This window comes from Argopecten irradians, chromosome 1 (assembly GCF_041381155.1).
Source record: "Argopecten irradians isolate NY chromosome 1, Ai_NY, whole genome shotgun sequence".
NCBI lineage: Eukaryota > Metazoa > Mollusca > Bivalvia > Pectinida > Pectinidae > Argopecten > Argopecten irradians.
In genome coordinates, this window is record NC_091134.1 from 66,628,131 (window position 1) to 66,640,410 (window position 12,280).

The window sequence follows — 12,280 nt, forward strand, 5'->3', positions numbered from 1 at the left end:
AAGCGTTAGCATAGCTAAGGAAACTATGTGCATGATATTAATTAGCAGCATCAATTTTTTTTCTTTTCTTACAGAAGCCGACAAAGTTGTATTAACATCAAGATTACACGTACCATCTTCCTTTCACCTATTCTGATTTAGTTTGATTGCCAATGAAAATGCTATTCCAAATTCAAAAACGTTAGTTAAAAGCTTGCTTTTGTTGGTTTTTCCAACAAGAGACATTATATTTAGTAATCTTTGCCATAGGCCGCCGCATGTGGCAATAAGACGTTTCCGAAAAACAAAAATAATAATTCTATGTCATTATTGTAAGCAAAACTAAAATAACTGAAAAAGTTAGCGATAAAGTTATCTTATAGAATTGCCATCCTCAGACAAATATGTCCAGCTGCTGTCTTCATAAAAGTGATTTTAATTTAAGGAAGACATAAAGTCATGTTTTACAACATCATGTTATATTTCCTTTGTTCACGATTCATACACTGGTATATTCCTACATGCACACACCCTACCCCTATTTCTGTTTCCTACATATACACTACCGAAACGTTGCCTTAGATCTAATGTGTACATATTAGGCAAGGCCATGTTTCATTAGCTTGTAAAACGTTCCTATTATTTATCGTATTCTGTAAGCTATGTATAATACGTACGCTTATATGTCGTTGGGTAAAATAAACGGTTGTGTAAACGATAGGCATCACACATGTTCATCATTGTTTATACTATAGATAGAAAATGCACTCCGGTAAGCCCAGGAACCTTCAAAGTACATGTAGTTCTATCAGCATGAAATATTCACAGGTAATGACATATATGAATTTAACATATAACATACAAGATAACAAGATATACAATGATATTGTGTTTAAAATCTTCTGCTGGACTTTATAAATGACTACACAAGTTAATACATGACCATATACATGTACCAAGCCAAGTTTTCATTTCTATAAAGTAATAAATTTAAATTATCTTTTATATTGAGGTCATTTAAAAATTAGAGCATATTTGTTCACAGTAGCATAAATGACATTCAAAAAAGAAATGGTTAGCATACACGGAAAGGGTCATCTTTGAGAAAACTACACTGATGTCTTAATTTAGTATGTAAAGTATTAAGTTTTCTTTCCCCATAATTAAAGTAATTCTTAAAGTAGTAGGAAAGAAGGATATCGTTGATGTGGTAATGAAGTTTTCATTGTTTCTTAAAATGAAAGGATTACTATATAGCCCACTGAAAAAGGTAATACGTTTGATAGATAATTTTGAGTCATATTAATGTTTATCTTGTATAGCGATTGAAGGTTTACTTTTACCTCTTTTGTCTGAAAGGTATGGTGGCTGAGTTCGGCCATGGCATTGGCTACCCCACCAAGCGAAGAGCGACATTGCATCATGTAACAGTGCAACAATGTGCAAATTAAGCTAAGAGCGACAATATGCCAGTGCGACAGAAAATGCTGTCGCATTGACGGGATAATTTTGTCGCGTGGCGGGAAAATTTTATCGCATGGCGCAATGTCGCTCTGCGCATTGTCGTATTTCGATTAAGATCGCATGGCGGGGTCGGCAATGCGACAGTGCGATATGGCTGAAATCAGTCACCTAAGAAGGGGTTCCAATTCTGTTTCAAAATATAAAGATTCATGTAAGGATTAACTTGAAAAGACTTTGTTTATGTTGTGGGGATATAACAGAAAAATTGTAGTTCACTCTGAATTAAACCGCGAAGTTAATCCATATAATTCAATTTACTAATGATAACCTCTTCAGAATTCTAAACTCATTTTGGGACTTTTTTGTCAATGAAATCATTACGCCATTGTCTCAGCTAATCAGAAGCAACGTTACAAATGACGACACCATCTTTTCCTGGTAAGCCAGTTATGATTCTAACTTTTCTGAATCAGCTTGAGAGCATCCATCCAAAACTTCACAGTTTGAAATCAAATATAACAGTAGCTCTGCTGCCTAGTACTCTTTTTTTGTGCCAAAATGTGTACAGTTCTCTTCCCTATGTTACACCATTTACTCCCATCGATGCAGTGCATATTTTTTATATTCTTAATAATGAAGTTTTCGATTTCAAAGCCAAATTTATTTTATTGAGTCATGTAATAAACCATTCGTTTCATATTATTATTACTAGGTACTTTTGATGACAGTCAAAGCATGGACCTCGGTAGTAGGGACGTCTATGAAACTGTTGTGCTTGACCTCCTGCTTCGAGCAACAATTCCCTATGTTTCCGTTTGTATATCAGGCAAATATCTCACTGTTCCCTTATTACAAGATAATAAGATAATTGCAAATATTCGCACGCCAACGTTTGCCGGCCCCTATTTTAGGGGTTGTAAAAAACCACCCCAAAACAATGGGCATCAAACCTTTGTATGCAATATTATCATTATCATATAAAAGAAACTTCGGAGACTGCTCTAAGGAAAAATGTTTTAATCAATTTGACCCTTTAATCTATGAAGAGCATTTAATTCCATGATGTCTTTGAGTTTAGCAGAAGAAATTTTAAATTTGAAATTAAAGTCATTTTGACCCTTTTAATTACGTCCTTAGTTCTGACAAGTATGCCTAATTTCTTATGGAAATATATAAATAAACACATTATGCAAAATGTGTTTTTCCTACATAAACTATATCTATAAACTATAAGGATCTTGAGACCGTTTAATCTAAGAAGAATATTTGATTCCAGAATTTCCCCCAAATATTAAGAAGAATTTGACTACTTCCTTATCCCCCCCCCCCCCTACGCCTGCTACGCTCCGCTCCCTGGGTGGGTGGGGGGTGGGGGGTTGGAACCATATAATTAACAAGGTCTTTGATGAGCTTTAGGCTGTAAAAATACATATAATTTGCTTCAGTGGTTTTGAAGAAGCTTAGAGTATAACATAAATGGTTTACGTTGCATGACAGACGATGGACATCGGAGACAGACTTTTGGGGGTAGGGAAAAGATTTTTTGATTTTCAAAATTTTTTAGTAGAATTTGGTTACAAAGTTTGACCCAATTTCTTCACATACACCAGATGAATGTGTTACAAACAAAACGTAATGGGAAACATTATAATTTTACTCATTTGAGAGCATTTTTGCAAAAAATAACAAGAGGCCCAGAGGGCCTGTATCGCTCACCTGGTTTGTAATGCCAAGTAATGTTCTGAGTACAAGTTCTTTGTTTATTTTCTGAAGGAATTTGAATATTAACCTCTAATTCCCCTATTGGGCCCCACTTTTTCTGCTCCAAGGGGTCAAAGCCAAAATTTATACGAATTCTGTTAACCCCAAGGATGTTTCTGGCCAAATTTGGGTGGTACTTTTAACCAGAATGTTTATAGTCTGTAGTGGTTGCAACTTGAACTTCTGTCCTATATGCGCTAACGTTAAAGAAAGCGTTTGTGAACTTAGTCGCGGATGGAGAAATGCCAGGATTTAGATGGTCATGCTTTGCATGCACCAACACACTACCAACTCTGAACAACATCAGCAGAACTTTGTCAGAAGTCAAGGATACAAACAACAGACGCTTGTCAAATTTAGAGAACAAAACCGCTTTGCTCAATACCAAAGTACACACTCTAAAAATGGAGCATGACGATAAAATATCACAGCTATCTAAGGATATAGAACAGGTACGCCTAACAGCTGTTAATGAAATATCATCAGATATTGAAAAAGTCATTGATGGCAGAGTGAGAGAATTAGATGACAGAAGGAGAAGGAATACAAATATAATCATATTCAACATCCCTGAGAAAACCAGAGGAGATGGTCAACAGAAGAAAAAAGAAGATGAAGATGACATCCGACTTCTGACTTCGAAAATAGGTATAGCAGATTTAGAGTTAATTACACACTTTCGACTCGGTAAATATGATGAAACTAAAACCAGACCATTGAAAGTAATTCTAGGGAACAAGCAACAGAGGAAAAAGATACTAGAAAACGTTATGAACATCTCTAAGAACTGTCCATCACACCTTAAAAAAGCTGCTATTAAACGAGACCAAACTAGGCAACAACGAGAGGAATTCAAAGAAAAAAAGATTAAGAAGACTCCACTTCCTAACACTAGTCAAACAATACCAAAGGTGCTTCATCACACCCACTTAGAATTGGACACAGAAAGCACAACAGACTTGTCCTCAACAAGGCACAGTCTCCCGATTTTCAGTCCTATCGGGATAAATCACCATCTTCAGGATAACAATCTATATTCTGAGTCTCACTATTATAATCTTGACACCTGTCATGACATCGACCCTGATCAGACTGTCCTTGGGAATGCTCCAAACATGCAATTGTTCGCTACAGCAGGGCAACCTAGCAGTGCAGAATAGGAGAATAGTTTTTACCACTGTACATAGTGATTCTTTTAACGACCTTCTCATATTTTATTCAAATGTAGACATTTTATCTACTAGCAAGATGGATGAACTTCAGGAACTTGTAGAAAAATCATTACCCAGTATAATCCTACTCACTGAAATCCACCAAAAAAATAAGATATTACCTCTGGACAACAGTTTTTATAAAATACCTGGATTTAGATGCTTCACCAACAACAGTGAAGGACGTGGAGTAGCCATTTATATCTCGGAACAAATGACAGTCCAGCAAGTAAAATTTACAACAACCTTTGAAGAGTACCTAGCTGTTGAACTCAAGTTGAGTAATGGTGACAAGCTACTTATTGCGAATATCTACCGTAGCCCCAACAGCACAGCTGAGAATTTCAGCTACCTAACAAACTTAATGAGAGAAATGTCAACTAGAAACGCAAAACACATTCTGATCACTGGAGATTTCAACTTTCCTGAAATAAATTGGACTGACTGGACAACATGTACGTCAGAAAACCATATATCTACTCGTTTCTTGGAGTGTGTTCGAGACACTTTTTTATACCAACATATCCATAAGCCTACCAGATATAGGGAAGGTCAAAATCCATCTATACTGGATCTAGTTTTTAGCAACGATGAACAGATTGTCAACGATGTTAACTATCTTTCAAGTATCGGAAGGAGTGACCATATTTTATTGTCTTTTAAACTGAGTGTATCACATAGTGATAATCATACTAAACAGGAGAGGAGGAATTATCACAAAGGGCATTACGACGCTATACGCGAAGAACTAACCTCTGTCAACTGGCTAAACATCATTCAAGTTGAGGACATGTCAACGACCCAAGCATGGAATGTTCTTGTTGAAACCATAACTAAACTAATTGAAGATAAAATACCCGTGAACAAGACATCCCCAGTTAGGAAGCGTTGGAAGCCCCATCTTGACAACGAAGCCAAGCAGTCCATCCGACAAAAAAGGCGGAAGTGGGTCCGATACCTTCATTGTAAAACAGAAAGTAACTTTAAAGTGTATCAGAGAGCCAGGAACACTGCAACACGACAGATACGACGTTCACACTATCATTTTGAAAAGAAACTAGTGCAAGACATCAAAGATAACAGCAAGCTCTTTTGGAAATATGTCGGAGAAAAAACACGAACAGGAATGTCTATAACCAACGTGGTAAAAGCGGATGGTACACACACCACTAACCACTATGAAACCGCCAATGAGCTGAATAACTACTTTGGATCAGTCTTTAACCCACCAGAAAGTGAAGATCCACCACACTTCCAAATGAGACCATATCAAACAGAACTTCATGATATCGAATTCGACAGGAGTTTAATTGAAAAAAACTATAAAGAAATTAAACCCTAATAAATCTCCAGGGCCTGACGTCTTTCATCCTAAACTTCTTGTTGAAACTTCAAATGAAATATCTCAACCCTTGGAAATCATATTCAGGAAATCTTTAGACGAAGGGAAAATTCCAGACGACTGGCGAATTGCTAATGTGACTCCTTTATACAAGAGTGGGAACCACAACAAAGTGGAGAACTACCGTCCAATAAGTCTGACTTCAATCCCAGGCAAAATTCTCCAAAGAATCATTAGGGACAAACTCGTAATTCATATGGACGAGAACCATCTCTTCACAGAACAACAACATGGCTTTAGATCTGGTAAATCGTGTTGTACTACCAACCTATTGGAGGTCCTTGAACATTGGGCAGAAGCCATAGATAAAGGGAGTAATGTCGACGCAATTTATATTGACTTCAGTAAAGCTTTTGATAAAGTCCCTCACAAACATCTACTTAAAAAACTAAAGGGTTACGGTATCACTGGAAAAGTACTGAAGTGGATAGAAGACTTCTTATCCAATCTACAGCAACGAGTTGTTATTCATGGTGAAACTTCTGGACTAGTAGATGTGACCAGTGGTGTACCACAAGGTAGTGTCTTAGGTCCTGTTCTATTTCTGATATATATCAATGACCTGCCCGAAGTAGTCCAACATAGCACCATAAAATTATTTGCTGACGACTCTAAAATTTTTAGAAACAATAACAACCCCACCGAGTCTCAAGAACTTCAAGCAGACATAGACAGTGTAGTCATTTGGACTAGAGACTGGAAAATGGCCTTGAACACTAAAAAATGCAAACACCTCAATATAGGCAATCTAGAACAAGACACGCATTATTCCTTCCCACAAAGTGAACAAATAGAGAAGGTACAGTGTGAGAAAGATTTAGGTGTACTTTTCGACAACAAACTTAAATTTAGTCAGCATGTTAGTCAAGCAGTTAATAAAGGAAATCGCATAATGGGTCTAATATTCAGGACATTTGTCTATATAGATATAACTATGTTCTTAACCCTGTACAAAAGCCTAATTAGACCTAACTTAGAATATGCAACCCAGGTATGGTCTCCACTGCTAAAAAAAGATCAGATCGCTCACGAAAACGTCCAACGTAGAGCCACTAAAAGAGTTCACTCTATTGAAAATTTACCATACCATTCAAGACTTAAAAAAGTTGGGACTTCCCACCTTAGAATATAGACGTAAAAGGAACGATGTGATCGAGTCTATAAAATTCTGAATGGTATAGATAAACTAGATAAAGATAAGCTATTTACAATGTCTTCAGCTAATACTAGAGGTAATAGTTTAAAACTCTTTAAGAAACAGAGCAGGACTAAAGTCACACAAAGTATATTTAGTCGGCGAGTGGTAGATTCATGGAACTCCCTTCCCAACTTCGTAGTAGAAGCCCCTACTCTGAACTCGTTTAAAAAACCGACTGAACACTCACTGGAATTCAGTACCATGCAAGTTTTACCCCCAGTTTTTATATGGCACAACCGGACAACTATTTAGTAAATGAACAAAACGCGCCACAACTAGCTGGAACCAGCTAACTACGGTGTCTAAGAAGAGGTAACAGGTAACAGGTAACAGGTACAATCCATGCAGAAACTCTAGGACAAGTAGCGATTTTTAGGATTTACCTCTATTTCCCTTATCGGGCCCCGCCCCTCCTGCCAACCCCCCCCCCCCCCCGGGGGTCAAAGCCAAAATTGATACAAGTTCTGTTCCCCTTCCCCCAAGGATGTTTCTGGCCAAATTTGGTTACAATCCATGCAGAACTCTAGGACAAGTAGCGATTTATAGGATTTACCTTTATTTCCCCTATTGGGCCCCGCCCCTCCTGCCCCCGGGGGGTCAGAGCCAAAATTTATACAAGTTCTGTTCCCCTTCCCCCAAGGATGTTTCTGGCCAAATTTGGTTACAATCCATGCAGAACTCTAGGACAAGTAGCGATTTATAGGATTTACCTCCATTTCCCCTATTGGACCCCGCCCCTCCTGCCCCCGGGGAGTCAGAGCCAAAATTTATACAAGTTCTGTTCCCCTTCCCCCAAGGATGTTTCTGGCCAAATTTGGTTACAATCCATGCAGTACTCTATGACTAGTAGCAATTTAAAGGAAATGTTGACGGACGGACGGACGGACGGACGGACGACGGACGACGGACGACGGACGCCCCGCCATGACATAAGCTCACCGGCCCTTCGGGCCAGGTGAGCTAAAAATCAATTCTAACTTTTTTTATGCTAATTTGTCCCTAAATGTTCTTTTCAGCGTCATTAAATTTAATATTCAATACATAATTATGTTGTCATTAAACATCATTTTTATCATTTTTTAGGAGTTAATGCAGAATTTTGTATCAGATTCAGCTGTTAAATGTTGATAACGTCATAAAAATCCACTGTCGCGGGGTTTGGAGACAAGGCATACGTTTTCTGCAATACTGACACATGTATAATAGATTACACATAGTCGCTAACTTTCTTCAGAAAATGCACACGGATTTCCCTAAGGCCCCAGACTATTGGTTCTCTGACATTCACCTCACCTCTCGGACATTCATCCTCTGCTCTCGGACATTCATCCTTAGCTCTCGGATATTCATCCTTGGCTCACTGACATTGTTGATTCTTTAACATTCACCTTCAGCTCTCTGACATTCATTCTTTGCTCTCGGACATTCATCCTTAGCTCTCGGATATTCATCCTTGGCTCACTGACATTGTTGATTCTTTAACATTCACCTTCAGCTCTCTGACATTCATCCTCTGCTCTCGGACATTCATCCTTAGCTCTCGGATATTCATCCTTGGCTCACTGACATTGTTGATTCTTTAACATTCACCTTCAGCTCTCTGACATTCATTCTTTGCTCTCAGACATTCATCCTTGGCTCTCGGACATTCATCCTTTGCTCACTGCCACTCATAATTAGCTTTTAATCATTAATAATAAAGACATGATTTTATCACCTTTCAAACACACATCATTTTATATCAACATTGGCTCACCAGCGTTTATCACTGTATCATTACTATTGATTGCCATTAGCTCTAACAAATGTAAAGTCTTTTGTTTGTTTTCCCTTGGGAATGATATAAATGCATGTATTGATAATATAGTCAATATGAAATTAATTATCTGAAAGACAGCAGTTTTATGGCTGAGTTTGAAATTATCAATTTAAATTACTCGCCTCAAGTACATCTATATTATAGCAAGCTGTACATATTATGACTCTTACAAAATTTTGTCAAAATAAGAAAGCATTTAGGATTTTTGGATTATAGGCTTGGAGAGAAGAAAGATAAACACAACAGTATACACAAGAATGACATTACCATTGGACAAGAGGCTTTCACTAATAACTGGTCAATATTATAGCTCAGTATTCAACAACTGAATTTTTTTTATATCACAACAACTGAATAATTTTTATGTCATCATTTTATTTCTGTTTCATATCAACAAACATTGCAATATAATAGTAAATCCAATATAGATTTAACAATGAACAAAAGGTCCACTTGACCTGTATCTCTTATCTATCTGGAGCGAGCTGGTCTGTGCCACTTTTTTACTTCTCTGTCATTTTGGGTAAGTTTAATGAGTCATGGTTCATATTTGGCCCTTGGACCTCAAATAGATACACATATTTTTAATTGAATCAGCTTGGTAGATCTTTAAAATCATACCAAACATCTTATAGCCTCTCAGCTTCTGATTTGGCTGCCACACCAGGTAATTGTAACCAGTTCATTGTCAGGAGAGTTAAGGAAACACCACAATCCATTGTAGACTGTCAATACAGTCTGTGTCTCCCTTCTAATCCTTGAAGTCTACAAACGATTTTGATTTACATAACCTTCTTTAATTATAATTTATCATAGATCAGGTCATCGTGACCTACATAACCTCCCATACTTATGACTTATCATGGAGAAGGTCACTGTGATCTGTAGAATAAGGATAATATTGATAACATGGTCTTCAGATCAAAGAATCTGGTTCAACCTTATTGGACACAAAGTCTTGGATAACTCTTTTTATCAAAGAATCAAAGTCAATGGTTCGATCCACTGCTATAACGAGAGAAAATTCATTTTCACCCAGAATGCATACACCTCCTGAGTTAAAGCTGTTCTCAAAGTCTAGACCAGTCTGCCAATTTTGTGTTACTTTATCACAGATAACAATTTTCATCCTTCTACAGTTATGTCCTCTCGTTTTCTTTTCTTTACAATCTTCGATACCCGGAATCCCTCTGCTTTTCGTTTTTTTGCATCACGTTTGGCCAAGTTCTTTTTAACTTTCCTTTTGGCAGCCACCTCTGGGTTAGAAACAGCCTGTCCAAGAAAAAATAACTCCATGCTGAGTGCATAACAACTAACAAAACTGGTGAAATGAACAACAACTATCATGTAAAAGGAACATGCAAGCTTTTTAATCAATCAATTTGATATAAAATTAAAATATAAATCGAGTTATTTCTATGGGTCAAAATGTTCATGCTTTAAACTAAAAACAAGAAAATTAAATTTAAGAGATATAAAACTTTTGTGATTTAGTTTAAAGGATATATACAACACAATCATTTCTCATATCTTACTGATCAAATTTTCACCATCATAACAAGGTCCTCCGAAATCACAAATAAAAAACACTATGAAATCCCTGTGAAAACAACAGCCTATAAGTGACCATAAAAATGTGAATTTTAGAAATCAAATTAAAACATTTTTCCCCCTTAAATCTTCATCAGGCCTATTCAGTGTGAAATAAGAATCTGTTCCATAATTGGAATAAACGAAAGGGAAAAGTTCCGATAAGGAAGCGGGAATACTACAAGCATCATAATACAAAGAACTTCAGTAATCATCATGCAGCGTACCTCAACAGCTTTCTGACGTTTCCTCGTTTCTTTGATGACCATACGTTTCCTCTGTACATTGGCGTAGACTTCTGTAAACTGTTCCACTCCTAGCACCTTCTTCAGCAGGTCCAGTACCTCCTGGGCTAACGTCTTAATGGCTGGGTCTAAACACAAAATCACAAGAGATTTTTTTTCTAAATGAATTTTTTTTTTGTTTATAAATATAGTTTTATTGCAGTTTTAAATCTTAACTAAATCTGGAAAATAATATCTACATGAATCTCGTACAAGTGGGTTAGAAACTTTACTACAGTACAATGAAATTGATAAAATGTGAAATCATGTACTAGAAAATGAAAAAAAAAAATCTAAACAATCTGTCAAACTATGTAGCAGAAATAGAGAGATATCCGTGAAAATAATATCAATTAAATATATTGGATAAATCACTGACACCATTTTGTACCATTTTTAATTAGAACCATTAGCCTTTAAAAATTTATTGCTTAGTAAGGTAAGTAAAAATGATGCCTCAAAAGGGGAAGAGTGCTTACAGGAATACAGGAGCTTATTGGGTCGAATATGGTAATAAAAATTCTACAAATATTGGCTTTACCTGCTAATCCTGATGCATCGTGTATCTCCCTTTGTAATGGGGGAATCATGATATGGGCCACAGATGGCAGCAGCTCTGCTCCAAGGTCAAGGCTGACAGCAGCCATCCATTTAAATACACTGGATCTCTGAATAAACAAACCATAAGTAATAAAACCCTGTCAATATCAAAGTCAATTAAGACTATACATTGGTCAATGTTAATAAAAACCAGGTAATAGGAACATCAGTGACTTGCTTAAGATTCCAGTCAATATCCTTCTGATGACATTGAATTCAGGAAAACATTGAAATGTAACGGGTCAAATTATAGACATCCATATGTTACAGCAATTGATCAAGTTTGACGGAATTGATCCAAAAGCTAAGGATTTATTTACCTGTGTATAGTGATACAGTTACCATGACAAACCAAATTTCAACAATGAACATATCAAATTAAAACATTTTTCCCCCCTTAAATCTTCATCAGGCCTATTCAGTGTGAAATAAGAATCTGTTCCATAATTGGAATAAACGAAAGGGAAAAGTTCCGATAAGGAAGCGGGAATACTACAAGCATCATAATACAAAGAACTTCAGTAATCATCATGCAGCGTACCTCAACAGCTTTCTGACGTTTCCTCGTTTCTTTGATGACCATACGTTTCCTCTGTACATTGGCGTAGACTTCTGTAAACTGTTCCACTCCTAGCACCTTCTTCAGCAGGTCCAGTACCTCCTGGGCTAACGTCTTAATGGCTGGGTCTAAACACAAAATCACAAGATTTTTTTTCTAAATGAATTTTTTTTTGTTTATAAATATAGTTTTATTGCAGTTTTAAATCTTAACTAAATCTGGAAAATAATATCTACATGAATCTCGTACAAGTGGGTTAGAAACTTTACTACAGTACAATGAAATTGATAAAATGTGAAATCATGTACTAGAAAATGAAAAAAAAAAATCTAAACAATCTGTCAAACTATGTAGCAGAAATAGAGAGATATCCGTGAAAATAATATCAATTAAATATATTGGATAAATCACTG

The 12,280-nt window shown here is 36.5% G+C and overlaps 2 protein-coding genes across 2 annotated transcripts in view; one reads left to right on the forward strand and one right to left on the reverse strand.

Moving 5' to 3' along the window:
* The first annotated feature begins 4,452 nt into the window (after nucleotides 1-4,452).
* LOC138309399 (uncharacterized) lies at nucleotides 4,453-5,757 on the forward strand. Its single transcript, XM_069250622.1, has one exon. It carries the CDS (start codon nucleotides 4,453-4,455, stop codon nucleotides 5,755-5,757), a length of 1,305 nt encoding a protein of 434 aa, XP_069106723.1.
* A 3,432-nt stretch (nucleotides 5,758-9,189) lies between these two features.
* Nucleotides 9,190-12,280, reverse strand: part of LOC138309486 (small subunit processome component 20 homolog) — a 114,689-nt gene continuing 111,598 nt past the window's right edge. Inside the window, exons 68-69 of the mRNA XM_069250732.1 lie at nucleotides 11,850-11,995; nucleotides 9,190-10,106 (exon numbers count right to left, since the gene is read on the reverse strand). Coding sequence (XP_069106833.1) covers nucleotides 9,960-10,106; nucleotides 11,850-11,995 — 293 coding nt within the window. The 3' untranslated portion in view covers nucleotides 9,190-9,959. The remainder of the gene's footprint in view (nucleotides 10,107-11,849; nucleotides 11,996-12,280) is intronic.